At 40.6% G+C, this 18,952-nt stretch overlaps 1 protein-coding gene across 7 annotated transcripts in view; it reads left to right on the top strand.

Annotated features, from left to right (window-relative positions):
- The window catches only part of ANKRD44 (ankyrin repeat domain 44), a 152,251-nt gene that overhangs the window by 54,484 nt on the left and 78,815 nt on the right, over positions 1-18,952 (top strand). For 5 of the 7 annotated variants that reach the window (XM_019523133.1, XM_019523136.1, XM_019523137.1 and 2 more), the window contains exons 6-12: positions 627-769; positions 1,218-1,430; positions 2,602-2,680; positions 5,016-5,130; positions 12,289-12,371; positions 13,617-13,734; positions 16,072-16,140. In XM_019523133.1, the coding sequence (XP_019378678.1) occupies positions 627-769; positions 1,218-1,430; positions 2,602-2,680; positions 5,016-5,130; positions 12,289-12,371; positions 13,617-13,734; positions 16,072-16,140 (820 nt within the window). The remainder of the gene's footprint in view (positions 1-626; positions 770-1,217; positions 1,431-2,601; positions 2,681-5,015; positions 5,131-12,288; positions 12,372-13,616; positions 13,735-16,071; positions 16,141-18,952) is intronic. The other 2 variants (XM_019523138.1, XM_019523135.1) reach the window with 1 other exon arrangement.

Below are 18,952 nucleotides of genomic sequence, written 5' to 3'. Positions count from 1 at the left end.
GTCTCTGCATATTTTGAAGTTAATTACAACATTTTGAGTCATCCCTATGCACTCAGTTTTTCTGCTTACCTGCTCTCTGATTCAAATTTCATTGGAATTGACGGAAAGTCTGCTATTAGCTAAATGGAATTTAGATTAACCTCCTAACTGACTTGAAGCCTAGGTACTTCTCTCTGTCTCAAAGACTGCTGAGTTTGGGAACATTTTTATATTTGTTTTTGTTTTTTTCAAAGACATTTTATGAAGCAGCAGCAAAAATACAGTATTAGCAGATAGATTAATAGATAACACTGAACTTAGTTTCGATATTTTTTTAAATATGGTTATGCTGCTCTTTCACATTTCTGTCTGTTATGGGGGGGCTGCCTTTTGTTAATAAAAAAAAATCGTGAAGTATAAAGAAAAATAAGGGTACGAGTTCATTAACAAGAGATTTGCTATGTTTTCCAGAACAAATGTGTATGTCTTCTAGATCCTCTAATAAGAAGCAAGGCTGGAATTAAGAACTTTCATGCAAAATGAAGTCTTATCTGAAAGCATTCATACAGCAGCAGCAAACAGAACTGTGTGTTAATAATAAACCAGTAATTTGGGGAAATTGATTTTTATTCTTTCATCTTTTAAAGGTCACCTGGAAGTTGTTGCCTTACTGATTAACCATGGTGCAGAGGTGACTTGTAAAGACAAGAAGGGTTACACTCCACTGCATGCTGCTGCATCCAATGGGCAGATTAATGTAGTGAAACACCTCCTTAATCTAGGTGTTGAGGTATGTAGGAACACGTGGGTCTATTTTTTTTAATTCATAATAATATACTGAAGTCTGGTCACTATTTATCATACTTTTATTTAGTCCAGTATATACTTTATTCATAGAAAATTCCCTCTTTCCATGGCTTTCATGCTTCTTCTGTAGGTTAGAAGTGCCAGATTTTTCTCTGGCTATTGCTGCTACAAATATTTGCTGAATTTCAAAAGAAATCAGTTCCAGTTCTCTGGAATATGCAGCGCATTCTACAGTTTGTGCTGCCTTTCAGACCCAAGTGCCAAGAGACATAGATTTGGAGTATATTTTGTCAGTGACATTTGCTAGCAAACAACATTCACAATGACAGTTCAAGCCTCCAGCTATTTCCATTTGCCATATGCAGTGTATTATGTAAAGCAAAATAAACCAGTATCTGTAATTTTAACTGTATGTTCTTGTTTTACGGCAGATCGATGAAATAAACATATATGGAAATACTGCACTTCACATTGCCTGTTATAATGGTCAGGATTCTGTAGTTAATGAGCTGATTGATTATGGTGCTAATGTAAACCAGCCTAACAACAGTGGTTTCACCCCCTTGCATTTTGCTGCTGCTTCCACTCATGGAGCTCTGTGTCTTGAATTGTTGGTGAATAATGGGGCAGATGTTAATATTCAGGTAAAACTTGTTTCAGTTAATTAATTTTAGCTGTTTAAGTATACCTACCTAAAAGGATTCCCTTTTTGTTTTAAATCTCTGCATTCTATAAAAGGTTGCCTGAAAGTGATACTATAGGATATGTTACTATAAATACTTCTTAAGGAAATGAACTGGAATAACAGTGATGTTGATCTTCCTATATGGGACTAGAGATCTGCAGTGTACTTTGCAATACCTTTGTTGATATAATGGCATCCTAAAACTCTAGATCAGTGTCTGAGAATGTGTGCCATTACAAACCACAGTCTGAAAAGTGCAGTCAATTTTGCATCTTATCGGTTATATTTATCAAAAACTATGCTTTTGGTATTTCCATTATTATCTCATCCATAAAGGAACTGTTAGTGTTTGTCAACCTCTGTAAAATTCTTTGAAATGAATAGATGACAAGTGCCCTGTTTTGTTAATTAAAACAGTGACAATTAATGCAAAGCTGGGAATTGTTTGAAAGGGAATCCAAAGCCTGATTCAAAGAAACAGGAGATTTTTTGAGTCATCTGGTTCAATATCCTTCCTTTTCTCCTTCTCAGGCCCCCCATGTATGCCTCCAGAATCAAATAATAGACTTTGTGCCATTGCACCTTCACTTAGCTGCTTTGTACCTACATTCTGATGGCCTTTTTTGGAAGTTAATTTGGATGGCACTTAATGTATCAAATCTCTTTCCATAGTAGTCATCTGCATTTGAATGCATGCCTAAATAATTTGATTAAATAGTTTATATTTATTAATACTTTCCAGTGACTGCAGATACTTAGCTCTGTGTTCCTTTGCTCTTCCACAAGCAATATGGAAAATAAGGAAATACCATAAGAACTACTTATAATATTTAGAAAGTAAACAAGAATCAGGAATATGTCAAGTATTCATTACTGTTTTGGTCCAGTACCAAAAGCAGGTACCATAAGCAGGCCTAACTACTATTCACATGATTGCAGAAAGCTCTTATATTTATAGCAACATTTTCTTTATGGATCATATGGCTTTGGGTTCAGCCCTTCAGTCATTTGAAGTGAATGAGAGCTTTGAATAAGAACTGCAGGATTTCAGGCTGTTTATATTATTTAAGAAACCCTAAAATGATTGTATTACTTTGTACCATAGTTAAGTGTCGTCTTGTTTTTGTTAGAGTAAAGATGGCAAAAGTCCATTGCACATGACTGCTGTCCATGGGAGGTTTACACGATCCCAAACCCTTATTCAGAATGGTACGTATAAACTTTCTGATTAATTTATGTCATCAGCAATGATCTTCTATGAGATTTTTTTTCTGAGCCACTTGCATGCTGAAGCCTGCATTTTGTTTTACTGAGCTAGGAACGGATAGTCATTGTATTTAACTGCCTCACATAAGTTTGGCTTTTAATTAGGCTGAAAGTTCTCATTTTATGATCTTGGACAAAATTTACAATTACTTGTCTCCTCAAATTGGCAAGGGTCAGTGATTTTATATGTTGTTTCCTGACCTGGGAATGAGTATAAAACAGCATTCAGGTTCTGTACCTGTCCAAAGAAGCCACAAGTGTTTATGAAAAACAAGTCCTGAATAAAACTAGCAATCCCTTGTAGCACTAGAGCTCAAAGGATTTTTCATCTTCTTCATTCCTACTTTGTGGCTTCCCTTATGTCACAAAGACCATAAATCCATTACATCTCTCTCTCTCTCTCTCTCTCTCTCTCTCTCTCTCAATCTCTCTCTTCCTAAGAACTAGACACTCTGTCCAGGTGTTATCCTTGTTTTACGGCAGGAGATAGAGGAGAAATAGCTTGCCACTGGTAGACTCAAAGCTAGAATTCAGGTTTCTTAGCTCTCAGCAACATCTTTAAAAAACAAAAACCAAACTTTGTTCATGTTTCTAAGAACACCTGAGATTATTTCAAGTGGATAAGTGTTAAAAATCTTGTTTGTCCCCCATATGTCATGGTCTTGGTTTACTTTGTATTATTGAATCATGACATTAAACTAGTTAGTTTCATTTTCTGTCAATAGATACTTGTCTTTATCTTCATTACCTAATACAAAACTTTTCATTAGGTTTTCCGTCAAATTGTGAGAATATTTGTTGTACGTTTTCCTCCTAACTTCTATCATTGTTTTTAATCATGTTCATGTTTTTTGTTATGATTAAAATTTGTTCCAAATTTGGGAACTGAATTAATGGAATGTGTCCCTTGAAAAAGCTGCGGTACATGAAACATATGAGGAGAGTCAGGCAACATCTAAAACACAGGTGGCCAACCCACGGCTTCAGAGTTCAAACTTCTGAGTCCAAACTGAGTAATGTGCTCACTGTGAGCAGTTGCGTCACGTGACGTGACGTAATGGCTATGAAAGCTGGTCACCGGGTGCTTGTGCAAAGATTCAAGGAGACACATATTAACTTCTGAAGAGCTGCACGTGGCCAACCTGCGGCTCGGGAGCCACCCCGATCTAGAAGATGTGTTCATGTATTGGTACATAGATTTCTTAATACTGCGAATCATCTTCTAGACTGGAGGTCTTCCTTGAAGACCATCTCCTCTTTGACCTACTACAATATATTCCGTATGCGTGGCAAGTGTAGTGCTTGATTGTATGAAGTACGAACAAGGATTACAGGGCAGACAAAGTTAACTTAGCCCAATACTTCATATTAAAGCAAATTTAACGTGGTTTCTGTCCCATTCTTTCTTTTATTAACCACACTGTTTAATAGATTCATAGATGTTAGGGTTGGAAGGGACCTCAGTAGATCATCGAGTCCAACCCCCTGCCAGTCTCCAAATGCTTGTCCAGTTTATTTAATCTCTGTCTGTGAAACAGTTGACAGTGATTTGTTAAGCCTTCCTTTACACTTTGTGCCTCTTCTGCTCTGTTAGAGATTATTCTGCTTTTTTTTGTCTTTGTTTATGTTTGCTGCCTCTCTTTTTCTGCAGTTGTCTGAAGCTTTAATCACTGGTGAATTTAAAACCAAAGAAGCACGTGACAAATAAAGATATGAAGCAACTGTGCAGCTGCTTTAGTGGTTCTGACCTCTGGGGGCCACAGCTAGCATGCAGAGTTGTTGCTCCAAGGGTAATAGAAGCTGTTTTGGGAGTGCTAGAAGTAGCCTTGTGATCCACTGGCAGAGGTCCATTTACCATCATTGCTCTGTAGATAAGGTTGAGCACCAGTGATTTAAAGACTTATGCCACAATTTCAACAATACATGTTTATTATTGTTTTAATTTAGGACATTCATTTATACCTTTTTATCAGCAGCAATTCAGTCACCTCGTATATATGTCTCTCAGTATATGCAAGTGGATAAAAGCCTGTATAAAATGTATGGAGAGGTGGAAATAAAAAATGGGGGAGAACATTGCAGTATCCAGAATCATGGACATTATGCATGAGTGTCACAGCTAATGGCTTCCTGTGTACTGATACTGTGTCCCTGAAGTTCAGTGTTTCAGCTACCATTATGGGTAATATATGGTAACTAGAAATACATTACATAGCATGTCTGGTCACTGACTTGTATTTAATCCTTGTGTTAAACTATATGAAAATGTCTTCTCCAGGAGGTGAAATTGACTGTGTTGATAAGGATGGTAACACCCCTCTACATGTGGCTGCAAGATATGGACATGAGCTTTTGATTAACACCCTCATAACCAGTGGAGCTGACACTGCCAAGTAGGTTGCTGAGGAAGTATTGTTCCAAGTTGTCAAATGCTATGAGTTAGGCTAGGAAAGCCGTTATTTCTCTGGTCATGCCTGTACATAGTTGTACTACGGGTCCATTTAGTAACAAATAGTTTATATACCAAGGTGACATGGAATTGATTTAAAATGTGACTCTACTAATGAAGGCCATGTAATTCCCTGTGTATTTAAAATAGCTTCATGTTCAATGGCTTGTATTACTGCATTGTTTCCTTCTTATGTCTACTACCCTTTGGTACTAAGGAAGTAGAAATGTATGGATACAAATTAGGCCTTAATAAATCATTCTGAACCTAATGCAGTTGGGGTACCTGTCATCATGTCCTCCGGTTTCAAATCTTTTATTGACTGAGATGATGAGGCTGTCTGTATTTTGAGGTATTTCTAATGGAAAGCTCCTTGTGCTCCAAGGGCTGATTTTTACTAATCTGATTTTGCTGTATGTTCCTGTGCCTCTCATATGCACATGTAAAGATTGTATATGACTATTTCTAAATAGGCAAATTTAGATATCCTCCATGTTGTAGTAGGGTTGGAGTTTTGTTGGACCATCATGGCAACAACAACACCCTTATCCTACTATTTATAAATATATGTTGTGGGCCCAGTTCTGGAAAGTGTTTAGATTTCAGGGGGAGTGAGTATCCAGTATTTCACAGGGCCTGGTCCTAGTATAGCAAGGCAAACAAGTCCTAAATTTTCCAAAATAACTGGGGGGAAATTAAAAACTGATTTGGGGAAGATTGAAACGAATTCTTAAATAGAAAAGAGAAAGTAGTATGGGAGCAATTTGCCTTAGGATACAAATTAACCTGTTTCTTTTTAAAGATGTTTGCAGCTTTCTAGATTGCGTTTGGGGATTTTGATGCAAATGGTATATTTGTCCCTGTTTCTGATTGTTACGGTAACATTAAACTTGCATCTCACCAGGGAAAATTGATAAGCAGGGGGAATAGTAGATAAGCTGGAAGGTAGGGCTAGGATTCAGAGTGACCTAGACAAATTGGAGGATTGGGCCAAAAGGAATCTCATGAGGTTCAACAAGGACAAGTACAAAGCCCTGCACTTAGGGTGAAACAATCCTATGCACCAGTACAGGCTGGGGGCTCACTGGCTAGGCAGCAGCTCTGCAGAAAAGGACCTGGGGGTTACAATGGACAATAGGCTGAATATGAGGCAACAGTGTGCCCTTGTTGCCAAGAAAGCTAACAGCATACTAGGCTGCATTGGTAGGAGTTTTGCCAGAAAGTCAAGGGAAATTATTATTCCCTTCTATTCAGCACTGGTGAGGCCACACCTGGAGTACTGGTAGTTTTGGGCCCCTCACTACAGAAAGGATGTAGACAAATTGGAGAGAGTCCAGCGGAGGGCAGCAAAATGGTTCGGGGGTTGGGGCACATTATTTATGAGGACAGGCTGAGGGAACTGGGTTTATTTAGTCCAGAGAAGAGGGGTACTTGTACATGTGACAAGGGTTTAGTTCTCCCTAAATTGAAATGCTGGGATTTTAATTGGTGGGTTTTTACTTGTGTTGATTAAAAATCCACTGTTTCAATTTAGGGACTTCTCTAATGTCACTTCTCTAATGCCTCCTTCCCCACTCTCTGCTGCCATGGGCAGGTTCCATCGGTAAAAAAAAAAAAAAGCAGCGAGGGGCCTGATCATTTTTTTTCCCCCCACAAAGCCTGCCCGCCTCTCCTGTGGCTGGGTGGGGATGAGGTGCTGGTGGGCCCTGAACTGTGAGCGACACTGGTGCTTCCCTCTATGGTGGCGGTGCCCCCCGGACAGCACCTGCCCCTCTACTAGCTGATCTGGGTGGTCCCAGGGGGCTTCGCTGCTGCAGAGGGAAGAACCGCCCCCCCCCCGCAGTTAATGGACCACTCAGCCTGTTGGCAATTTGTCCCCCAGCCGCAGAAGAGGCAAGCAAACTCTGGGGAGCAAAAAAAGGATTGGGGCCCCTTACCACTTCTTTATTTTATTTTTTTCTCCTGGAGCCTGCCTGCTTCTCTCTTGGCCAGGAGGTGACCTGCTGGCAGGCCAAGTGGTCCCTGAGCTGTGGAGGGCCCCGGTCCTTCCCTCCACGGCAGCAGTATGCCCCCATGGGACCACCCAGGTGGGCTGCTAGTTGGGTGGGTTCTGCCCAGGGGCACCACCGCTGCAGAGGGAAGGACCAGGGTCCCCTGAAGCTCAGGGCCCACCGGCAGTTCATTGCCTGGCTGCAGGAGAGGCGGGCAGGCTCTGAGGGGGGAGAAAAAAAGGATTGGGCCCCTCACCACTTTTAAAATTTATTTTTCTGGTGGAGCCTGCCCATGGCAGTGGGGGTGGGAGGGGTGTGTGTCACTGTGATGTGATGGAAGTCCATAAATTTAAATGGTGAGTTTTTAATCGACGCAATTAAAAGCCCACCATTTTAATTTAAGAAGAACTAAACCACTGTCCCCCGCAGCTCAGGGCCTGCCAGCAGCTTGCCCCCCAGCCGCGGAAGAGGCAGGCAGGCTCCAGGAGTGGGGGTGGAAAAAGATCAGGCCGCTTTTTTTTTCTTCCTTTTCTCAGTGGAGCCTGCTTGCATGAGCTGCCACCGGGTCTCACAGCCTCTGAGCTGCATGGGGCCTGGTGCTTCCCTCCATGGTGGCAGTACCCCCTGGGACTGCCTGGGTCAGGTGCTAGTGAGTGGGTGCCACCTGCAGGGTGCCACCACCATGGAGGGAAAAGGTCCAGGGTCCCCGTAGCTCAGGAGCCATTCGGCCTGCTTGCATCTCGCCCCCCAGCTGTGGGAGAGGCCTCCTGGGACTGCCTGGGAATGAGCTGGCTTGCCTCTGGGGCAGTGTGGCAAGGTGGCAGGAGGTTGGCTGGGTGTGTTGGTGATGGGAGAAGGCAGCGGGGACGGTGCCTGGGGTGCTCAAAGCCCGCCAAGCCCGAGTTTCCCAAGCACGTCTGGGCTTCCAACACCCCATTGTAATTTGTTACGTAGCAAACTAAAATACATCGGATAAGTTTTACCTTGCTATGTAACAAGGTAATTTAAAGCAAAATACGCCACCACACATGTATAGCATGACAAAATTAAAATGAAATATGCCGCCGCAGGTGTAAACAGTGACACCATTAAAGTGGTGCAAAAGGGCAATTACGCCACTTTAGAGGCTAGTTTTGTCATGTGTACAAGCACCCAAGAAGATTGCAGGGGGATTTAATAGCAGCCTTCAACTATCTGAAGGGGGGCTCAAAAGAAGATGGAGCTAGGCTGTTTTCAGTGGTGGCAGATGACAGAACCAGGAGGAATGGTGTAAAGTTGCAGCAAGGGAAGTTTAGGTTAGATAGTAGGAAGAATTTTCTCACTAGGAGGGTAGTAAAACACTGGAACCGGTTACCCAGAGAGGTGATGGAATCTCCATCCTTGGAGATTTTCCAAGACCCGGCCAAAGCTTTGGCTGGGATGATTTAGTTGAGGATGGTCCTGCTTTGAGCAGGGGGTTGGACTAGATGACCTTGAGAGGTCTGTTCCAACCCAAATTTTCCATGATTTGTATTATTTCTAAATCCTTAGCAAGTAGAAGTTTTAAGGCAACTCACTCAAAATCACTCCTGTGGAACTCCACTATTTATACCAGTGTTGGGGTTGGTCCTCTGTGTCTAAGTAAGATTTTTGCCAGCTTGTTCTTATATAGAAAGTTTTAATCCATCTACTCCTGAGGTTTAAGGTAAGAATGAACATCAATGAGATAACCTGATTACAAGAGGTTGCTGTCTGCTCAAAATTTCTATTCCACACTTGGGTGATCATTCATTAAACCACATAAAATACTTCCGCCAAGAGTAGAAATATTTGAAATGAGAAGTCTGCTTAGTTGTAGTGGGAAGATCTAAAGGACAATGCTGTTGTGAAAAACAAATCCCACTGAAGCACTGGGAATGAGGTTTTAATATGTATTGCATATAAAGCACTTTGGCTTAGTTCCTTGAACTGGCAAAGGAACGAAATCTTTTTTCAGTGCTACTAGGAAAAAGCTGCAGACAGCATGACCAGCCGTTGATGCAATTGCATTTCAAGGGTAAAGAAAGTAAATCATAAAGGGAGCAGTTGTGAACAGTTCTGTACAGGATGACACTGGCTAGCAGATGTACAAATTGCATGGCTTGCTGGACACCAGCCAAAAAATGCACTTGGATGGAAATCTTTGCAGTGAAAGCGAAATGCAACTTAAGTTAACTAAGCAGAGTAGAAGAGAAAAGTGATGTGGAAATTGGATGCATCTAGAATACTGTGACTATTTGTAACAAAATCTTCTTTATGATACCAGGTTAAATAATTGCAGCCTATTTAGACACCCTGAGTGGCTTGGTGGACCTTGTGCCATTTCCTTGCACATTGTCTGTCTTTTTTTTCTAATACTGGACATTGCATGCTTGTGTATAAAATGAGAGAAAGAGAGGGCGCGTTTCCAGGCATCCCATGTGACTTCTGTTCACATTGCACATTTTTAACTTAGTTGCCCTCTCGGTAATTTTAAGCCTTTCTGTTAACCACCATCTCTCCATGAGGAAACTTTTACTAAAACTTAGCAGTTTTCCTCAAATGTCATTGTGTATATGAATCGCTCATGAAAACATATTTGAAATCTTCTTCATTTCTTCAAGACAGTGTGGGAATATATAGAGTGGGAGTAATGAATTCATCTAGCATCATCCAGGAATGTAATTTTTTTAACATACATCTCTAAAAGCAAGCATTCTCATCTCACAAGCAGTAGCTGATATTCAGAACTGTACAGTCATGTACACCAGAGAATTGTCTATGAAATAATACTTATAGAATAACATATGCATATGTAAGACTTTTTACAAAATAATGCCAAAAGGCTAAAGTCAAAATTTCAAAATTTGGGAGGCTAAACTTAGGCTTCAAAATCTTTACTTAGTCTCTTGTTTGATTTTTAAAATTACTGAACACTCATTGATCTTACTGAGAACTGTTGAGTACTCAGCACATTTTTAAGATCAAGAGTGATTTGGGGGTAGGATTGTTTTTGAAAATTGTTGCCAGGGTGCTCTGACGAGTCTGTGATACAAATTAAAAAAAGGTCTTTGGGATTCTTAATGATCTGAAAATAAAAATTCATGGCTATGTAACTTGTGACGACTAGGGGCTGTGCAGGAAAAGGGGGCCAGAAAGAGAAGTTTATTGTACAGGATTTGGGAGGCTGTTACAAGTGAAATGGCAGTCTGGAAGCAGTAATGAGGCCATTAGTGGGTAGGAGACAAAGGCTGTGTACACACATTCAAATCATCTAGGACAAGTCTCTCAGGTTTGTTTTTCCAGAGAGAAATTCAGAGAAGCAAAAACCTGCAGTGAGGACACTGGGCTGCCAAGGGTCCCTCCAGCAGCCCAGAGAGCTTTGCATTTTTTTAAGTGAAGGTAGGCAGGGATCCATCAGGGTTAGGGAAGGTGGGAGGAAGGGTCAGTGCTGTGCACAGAAGAGTCCTCCAGCTTTTCCCTCCCCCCATGCTGTATTGGAACCCAGCTAAGGCTGGGGAAGGCATATACTGTATTCTTCCCTGAACCCAAGTGCTGCAGTATGATTCAGGCAGGGAACAAGCCAGGAGCAGAACGTGCCTCCTAACTGCTTCAGCACTGGGCTTTTTCATCCCAAAGCACTCAGGGGGTATATTTGCTCCCTGCGTGGCTGAGACTAACATGAGTTCTCCCTCCCTCTGTGGGAGTGGGGAGAGTGAAGGAAAAACAAAGCACTGATTACAGAGGTTGATTCTGCATCTGCTGTCTGTATAGAGATTCTTACTTCTAAGAGAGATTCTCCAGGAAGCCACTTTACTTGGGTTGTTCCCAAGTTATTTTTCTCCCTGAGTGGACACTTACTTTCTGAGAAAAATTATGAACTTCTGTACATTCATGGTTTTTCCAGAAAGAGCAGGGACTCTCCCTGGAGAAACTGAACATCTGTCCAAGCCCAAAAGGGAGCAGTCAACAGAGAACCTAAGGCACAAGAGACCTAGGGTGATGTTACATATTACGCTTAGACTATACTAAAGGCACTTAAAATACGAGTGTCTGCACATTAAAACTTGTTAACTCATACTAAGTGCCCTTCGAGCATGTCAAAGTTATTCCACTTCAGGTGAGGGTTAACTCTGGCTGTACTACCTAGTTTATGGAGGGCTTATCTGCTCTATGGAGATAAAATGAGCAATTCTGCAGTCCTCCAGCATCCCGGGATGCACTGGTCCCAGCGCCCCACCCCAGAGCAGGGGTAGAACCCAGGTGTCCTAACTCCTAACCACACCCTCTGCTCACTAGTCCTGTAATGGTAAATCAGAACTGTGCAGGCAAGAAATGGTATTAACTCCTAACGTGTGACTGCTCACAACACATTTTGACACTAACACTGCTTAGCATTCCACAGATTTAGTATGGTCTAAGTGTAACTTTACTTTTATTGTATAAGTAATGTAGATAATAGCAGCAGGGAGGTGGACTTTATATAAGCTTTGCTGAAAGAAAGTAGTTGTATGTTATGAATGAGGAAAATGGTGATACATCAGAACACCCAGAGAGAGAGATGTTCTGACTAAGGTATTTGAAATAAAATAGAATACATGAAAATTGTGAAACATTATGAAGCCAAAAAGGTGGAAGAGGTAATAGCAGTAGTTCAGGCAGCAGTTACCTAAGGTATGTTAACAGTAGGGATGCAGGGGATAGATGAGTTTTAGAAATGATACAGAGAAGCTTTCAGAATTTATTAGTACCCTATTTAAGAGAATGTCAGGTGCAATACTAGCGATCCCAATAGAAATTCTTGTGTTTTATGTCCGGAGTGTGAATCTAACCAAAATCCATTCTCTTCAGCCTCCTCACTCTGGCTACTGCTCACCTCACTTTTTCAAGGCTGTTGTAGTCTAAACATTATGTAAAACTGAGATCATGCTTTAACCAAACAAATTATACTCCAAAGAGAGCTTGTAGAAGATGGAAATAAAATTAAGGTTGGGAGGAGGAGCCTCTTGCAGAATGACTGACACAATTTTTTGAAAAGAGAATTTTCTTCAGTTTTGTTGTGTGTTACTTACGTTTTTGGAATCCGCTTGTAATAAGCTTGTTCTGTATTTCAGGTGTGGTATTCACAACATGTTCCCTTTACACTTAGCAGCACTAAATGCTCACTCAGACTGCTGCAGGAAATTGTTGTCATCAGGTAGGTGAATCTAGAGGTGTGACTGTGAAGCTAAATTAATATTGTGAACTTTTCACTTATGACCCTGGTTCTATTCAGTGTTGTGAATTGTTCAAATGAAAGGCTTCCTGTTCTGCTTTATGTGATTGTGTGGCGTAGAATACTTGAGTGTGCTCAGGGCTTTCTTAACTGCATGCTAATAGTTTCCAGCATCCTGTATTGTTCATGCTTGAAGCCCATTCCTCCTGGCAGTCACTGAAAGGGGGAGGAAGGGATACCCTTTACTGAGCTGTAGGAATATGAGGCACTGTAGGTTTGTCTAAAACAGGATTTGTAATTCTCAGTTCAGGAAAGTGTCTTTATTGAAGACAGCATCTGGGCAGGTATGTGCACCTCACTGAAGTTAATACACATATGTCTAAGACACATTCTGATGTATTTTCTCTAAATTAGGGTCATTAGGTAAAGAAAATGGGTTGGCTAAATTTCTGAAAGGCACAGATATAAAAATCACTATCCAAAGAGGACTCTCACAGTCCTCATACTACTAAAGCTTTCAAGGCACATATGTATATGTTGCCTGTAGTCTTTTAAAGAAAGTAAGGGAAAAGTACTCAAATTTTAATTCTTTTTTATGCAAAAATTTCAGTTCGTTCAAAAACATATCATATGTTTCTCATGTGCAACTTCCCACAGTCACTTTTTGTTCATAAGCTTGAGTCTCCTTGGATGCAAAACATGTAAATTGGCAGCCCTGTTACAGCAAACCTTGCTATGTTCTCTGACTGCTAGGTCAGAAGGGAAAGCAGAATGCTTAGGCAAGCTAGGGGTAATTCTATAAGAGCTTGCAATTGATTTTACACCCTCTTCATCTTTAAAACTCCCTTTGCACATTCTTGGAAGCTTCTAAAATGTAAAAGCAACCTGCAAACCACAGATATATAAAAATCAAGTCATTGCATGTGAAGGCAATCTCTGTGGCTTTCCTCATTCCATCGTGTTTTCTGTCTGCCAGCCTGCTGTCACAGTTCTCTTGATAAGTATCTGCCTCATAAATGCCTGTCACATGATTTAAATAGTTATGTAGCACAGGGATGAATGTGGCGATAGATTCTTGACTTCACAGTTCTTTTTATAGAACTGCCAAGCTTGAGCAGCCACTGTCTGTTTCCATGACAACCTCTTTTTGACTATAGTTGCTTGCGTTCTGTTTTTTCTAACTAACTGATTTTTCTGTCTCTGCAATGTTTCTTGTGGTTTAACTAGGACAAAAGTATAGCATAGTGTCCTTGTTTAGTAATGAGCACGTGCTGTCTGCAGGCTTTGATATAGACACCCCAGATAGCTTTGGAAGAACGTGCCTCCATGCTGCTGCTGCAGGAGGGTGAGTAGTCACAATTATGGTTGTTATTTGTGATTTAATGGTGGACCCAATGTAATGGGATCCAGCCATGTACCATCCACTGATTTTGTTTGTTTGTTTCTTTTGTGTACCTTAAAGGAAAGCAAAGTAGCTAAATGTCAAAACCTTATTGTTTGGGGTCCTATTCTGCCACTGTTTCTTGGTAGAGGTTCATGTTGGGGCTACGTGCAACGTAAAAAAGGGTGGTAGAGTCTAGGCTTTTATTATACAGGGCCAGATTGTGATTTGAAACACATCTCTCTGTGAGAGAGTAACATTCTTCCTCCTTACCTCCCTTCGCAGACTACTTGGACTTAAGGTCCAGGTGCCAGGTAGAAGAAGGGTTTCATATTTGCTGCTACTCAGTGCCACTCATTGGTCCTGAATGCAGTTGAGCCAAACACAGGGCAGGCAGCTGTAGTTTAATTGGTATAGACCAGCTGTAATAACTAGCCCTCAGGATCAAGTTGTAATGCTGGGAAAGAACTGTGGCTTCTTGAAGATGCTTCTGGTGTGATGTAGCTGTGCACTGCCCCTACTATGAGTTGCATCTTTGAGTTGAAATCAAGTCATTAAAAAAATCTAATTCAGGAGTTAAAATACAGCAATTTTGCTTGTACCAACACACCAGTTTTCAAGTATATCTCTATAGATTCCATTGAAAATCTCCAAGGTCAGGCATCAGCAAGTTTTCATCCTCTCTGGACAGTGCTGCTCAGCTTAGAGTGATTGGACCCAGAAATAAAAGTGAATTAAAACTGAAATAAATCAATTTAATGCGTAGCCATGGTAGGCAGTTCATGTAAATATTTTCTGTTAATGCCTTGTGAAATTAACAGAAAAAACCCCAAAAGTTTGGTAACCCATTGATTTTGGGTTCTTCTGTTGAAAACTTGATGGCTTAAAGGATGATGTTTTGGGTACAATTCAGCCTAGATTAGTAGTGGTTGCAGTGAAGAAAAATAGTAACTATCTGGTAAATGTTCACTATCCTTTTTTGAACATGTTGTCAACTTACTTCCTGGTGGACCAATACCTGCATCACATAAGATTTCACACTCAGAAGTACCTCATAAAAGTGCTCTAGGGATTGATTTGGTTAACCATGTATTTCATATAGGAGTTGTTCAGATGAAATGACATAACAGTGTATGTTTCAGCCATTGCATCTCCCTTAGAGATGAACGCTCAAAAAACCTAGGTATCTGAAAGAGGGAATTAATTAGGAACCAGAGCTGGCGTATGAAAATAAGCTACCTCATATGCGTAGTTGACTGCAATTGCTATCGCTAGAAAAAACTTTTATTTTTATTATATTGGGGTGAATATTTTATAGATATTTCATGCAATAGCATGTTAACTGCAAGGATGAATATATGTTAGCTTATTTCATCCACCCTTTTCATACTGGAACTGGAATTGTATACAAAGGCCACATTTTCCTCTTGATGCATGTCTGTAACTCCCATTATATTAATGAGAGTTATGTGAGCACTGTGCAGAGAATATGCTTCAAAGGCTCTTTCAGTTTTCTAGTAGCAATGATTTGGAAGCTTTGGAAGATTCCTGTGCTTCATTACATCATTTTCTGGCTTGGTATAATAGATTATTTACTTGGATTACAAAGATGTGAAAATGCAGCTATTTAATTTTCTATTTAGAGTTGCCTTGGCTTAAATAGCATCAGTAACAAGTTATGTCATAGTGATTTCATTCAACTGGGATAAAAACAATAAAGCAGTGGAGCCCAGGCAAAATGACATCAGTTGTAAATGTTCTGGCTCTGATTTTGCTGAGAATTTAAGCATATGCTGAAGAAGGTGTTAAATAAGCTTTAAAGGTTTTGCTGAGTAAATGTACACTTCAGGAAATGTTTGAACCCATGATCAGTTTTCAGTGCTTTGGTGAATAAGTGTCATAAATTACACATTCATTATTAGCCCAACATTTAATAAGCTTGCTGTAGTCTTTAAAAATGTTCTTTAGATAATTTCTCAGTTTATCATGGGAATCATTAACAGCATATTCCCTTTGGAAATGGATGGCTACATTCTCATATTGAATCCAGAATGCATTTAATACTCTCTATTCTGTATTTATATTTGTTTGGAATAAAATTCCAAGGTAATTTGAAAATAAAGGAGTTGAAACTTTACAAGTTACCTTACCTTTTAGTTTTTTTGTTTGTTGTTGGATTGCAGATTGTAGTTAGTTATGCCCAGTGTCTGCAGTGCAACCAGTGAAATTACTTTTTTATAGAGACAAAGGTGTCAACATTTGTTTTGTTCATGGTTTTTTTTTCTTTCCTTGTCTTTTCAGTAATGTTGAATGTATAAAACTCTTGCAGAGCAGTGGAGCAGATTTTAATAAAAAGGACAAACGTGGGAGGTATGTAAATTGTGAAGCTTTTTTTTGAATATCTGTCAGGAAAGAAAGAACTCTTTATCTGAAATCATATGTTCCATTTAAAAGGGTAAATAGTAAAACAGAGTAGGAGATTGCCATTCCCAATAGAATATGGCTGCCTGAAGTCAGATGCCAAAAAGGCAGGTGCAGACTATGCTAAATACATAAAAAACAATCCCACCCTGTTCTGTCTTTCTGGTTTAAAACTACTATTGGTTGAATGTTTTCCTCTTTACTCCTCTTGCAGCTTACATCCTAGTGGTATATGCACAAGAAAACAAATGCAGGTCACTGTGGAGAAAATTGCTCCTTATTGACATGCTTCCTAGATTTTTTCAAAGTAAAGCATTTTCATAAATATCTCTGTGCCAGGAATGGATGTGCTAATTTAACTCTCTGAATGCCCCAAAATCCCCATTAAACATTTGGAAATGTAGTTTGTGTCTAGGTCATGGTTTACAAAAATAGGAATCTAGTCATTTTTTAGGCTCTGGTCCTGCAATTATATTCACATGTGCATTGGTACTGCCTTGTTAGTAGGTCTGCTAACTTAAGGAGCTACTTATGTACCTCCATATCTTTACATACTGTAAGTCTTCGCAAGATTTAGGTTATAGGCAGCTTGAGTAAGTGCTTGGATTTTCAGAAGTTCTGACCTCCAAGTAGCTCCCATTCAGGTCCGAGCGGTGTGCTAGATTACGCTGACATTTGAAGATTGGATGCTTTTTCAAGAACCTAAATTACTTTTCCATAAAAACAGAATAATAATAGATGCATTAAAAAGAGTACCCATCCTTAGCCTTGAGATTATTTTAAAATACATCTTCAGTGCACCAGTTTAAGATAACCCACAATGAGTCTTCCTCCACCTCCATCCCAGTAAACAGTATCTCACCCCAATCTTATAACTGGAAAAAATGAGCCTTGCAATGGGTTATTCAGGTATCAAAGGGATGGGGAGTAAATTCCTAAGTTGTGGTACCCAGCCAGCAGCTCTTTCTTGTTTATACTTATTTGAACCCCTCTGACCAGGGGTGTTCAACTTCTGGTCAGTGGGAATTCCTCGTGGTTTGGAAAACTCAGCAGTGAGGAGTGGTGGAAGCTCCACACAGCTGGCTCTAGCCATACCGGGGCCATTGCTGGTGCAGTGGGATCAGAGCTGGGGCTGCCCGCTGCACATCCGGATTGGGCCAGGCTGCTGCCTCCTACCTGCTCATCTGGATAGGTCCCAAAACACCCTCCCTGGTCCCTACACATGTCTGTATCAGGGCCACACCATGGCCTCATCCCCCAGATCAGGGCCACTGTGTCCCCCATTCCCTTGTGTGTCTGGATTGGGGCCACCTCACCCTCTCCATTTCCCCCTCCCTGCATGTTCAGATTAGGGCTGGGTCTGGGGATGGTCTCTTCCCCTTCCTGCCCCAGATCAAGGCTGTCCTCTTTGCCACCACCACCCTACCTGGATCAGGCCCAGTCCAGTTTCCACACATTCCTCCTACCCCTGCACGTCCAGATTGGGGCTCTTCTGCCGCCTCCTGCACCCCCCGCCCCCCCTAGCAGCCACATCAGGTCCATTGGCTGGATCCAGCCCACAGAGGGACCTGGCACTGCCCATCTGGCCTGTAGGGAGAAAACCTCTGTGAGGTTTATTTGCTTTTTAACTGTGGTACATGTTAACAGCATAGTTCAGTTTCAAGAACTGAGTTGGGGCAGAGGATAAATTCCAAGACCATGATAGGTATATGTCCTGCAATCAAACTGAAATAGTTAAAAATTAGTCCTGCTGTATTAACGTGGGTTAAATACTATTGCTATTTAGCGCCAAAATACTAAAAGCTCTAGTAAATTAAGTACACTGGTATATACCTTTTTAAGAAATGTTTCTCTTATCTCTAATAATAGTTTAATCTAATTTGTAAAGTCTCTAGCATGTCAAAGGTATTACTAGCATTTGGAGATGCAGTAATGTTTTTTCTTTTTTAATCTTACTTGCTACATAGAGGCAATAGAAGTCTGTCAGCTTTCAGCAAAAACTCTAAAATAAAACAACCCATAGTTTCGTCAAATTTAAATTAAGTAGAGACACAAAACTGAGAGAGTTAATAAGAAGAATAAACTATGCTTCAGTTGTTTGCATTTTATAACTTACCAAATATTGGTATTGAGTATTTTTGAATGTAATGATTTTAATAACTTTGAGATTTTTGTTTCTTTGCGTGGTATAAGTGGCTCTTGAGATGTTCTAACCCAGCAAAGTTCTTCTGCCTTCCTCACAAATAATCCATGTGTTCTCTGAATAATAATCCTGCTTTGATGTAGGAATACCAAATTTGTGGCACTGAATTTTTCTGCACAATGAAGCCTTTGTTGGATTCTGAAATCTGCCCGTATAACAGGGTGTCTGGGGCATCCCACAACTATGTCACACTCCACCTAAGTTGTTGTCCATACCCTCTTGCTGAACCAAGAAACATCATGGTGATTTGGGGCTTAAGCCCTGGCTGATGATTTATTGTTTCAACAAAGGGTGCATCCTTAGGTTGAAGGAGTAGGAGGTGTCTGAGCGTAGGAAGACTGGGTGACTCAATGAGGTTGAGCTACTTTCAGGGGAGGCAGAGGTAGGGTTTTTCTGGCTATTAGCCTAGCCAGGTAGCTCTAAAAAAAATAAGAATTTCCTTATTGGTGTTATCCTGCTTGGTTTTATATTAACAGTCTGGAGTTTAAACTGTTAACCTTCGTAGCCAAAAGATTTACTAATTGTGTTCTTTTGGTTGTAACCCCCCCCCCCCCCAAA

This window comes from Gavialis gangeticus, unplaced genomic scaffold (genome assembly GCF_001723915.1).
Source record: "Gavialis gangeticus isolate Ggan-Ray unplaced genomic scaffold, GavGan_comp1, whole genome shotgun sequence".
Lineage (NCBI taxonomy): Eukaryota > Metazoa > Chordata > Crocodylia > Gavialidae > Gavialis > Gavialis gangeticus.
This window is presented reverse-complemented; position numbering and strand designations above follow the sequence as displayed.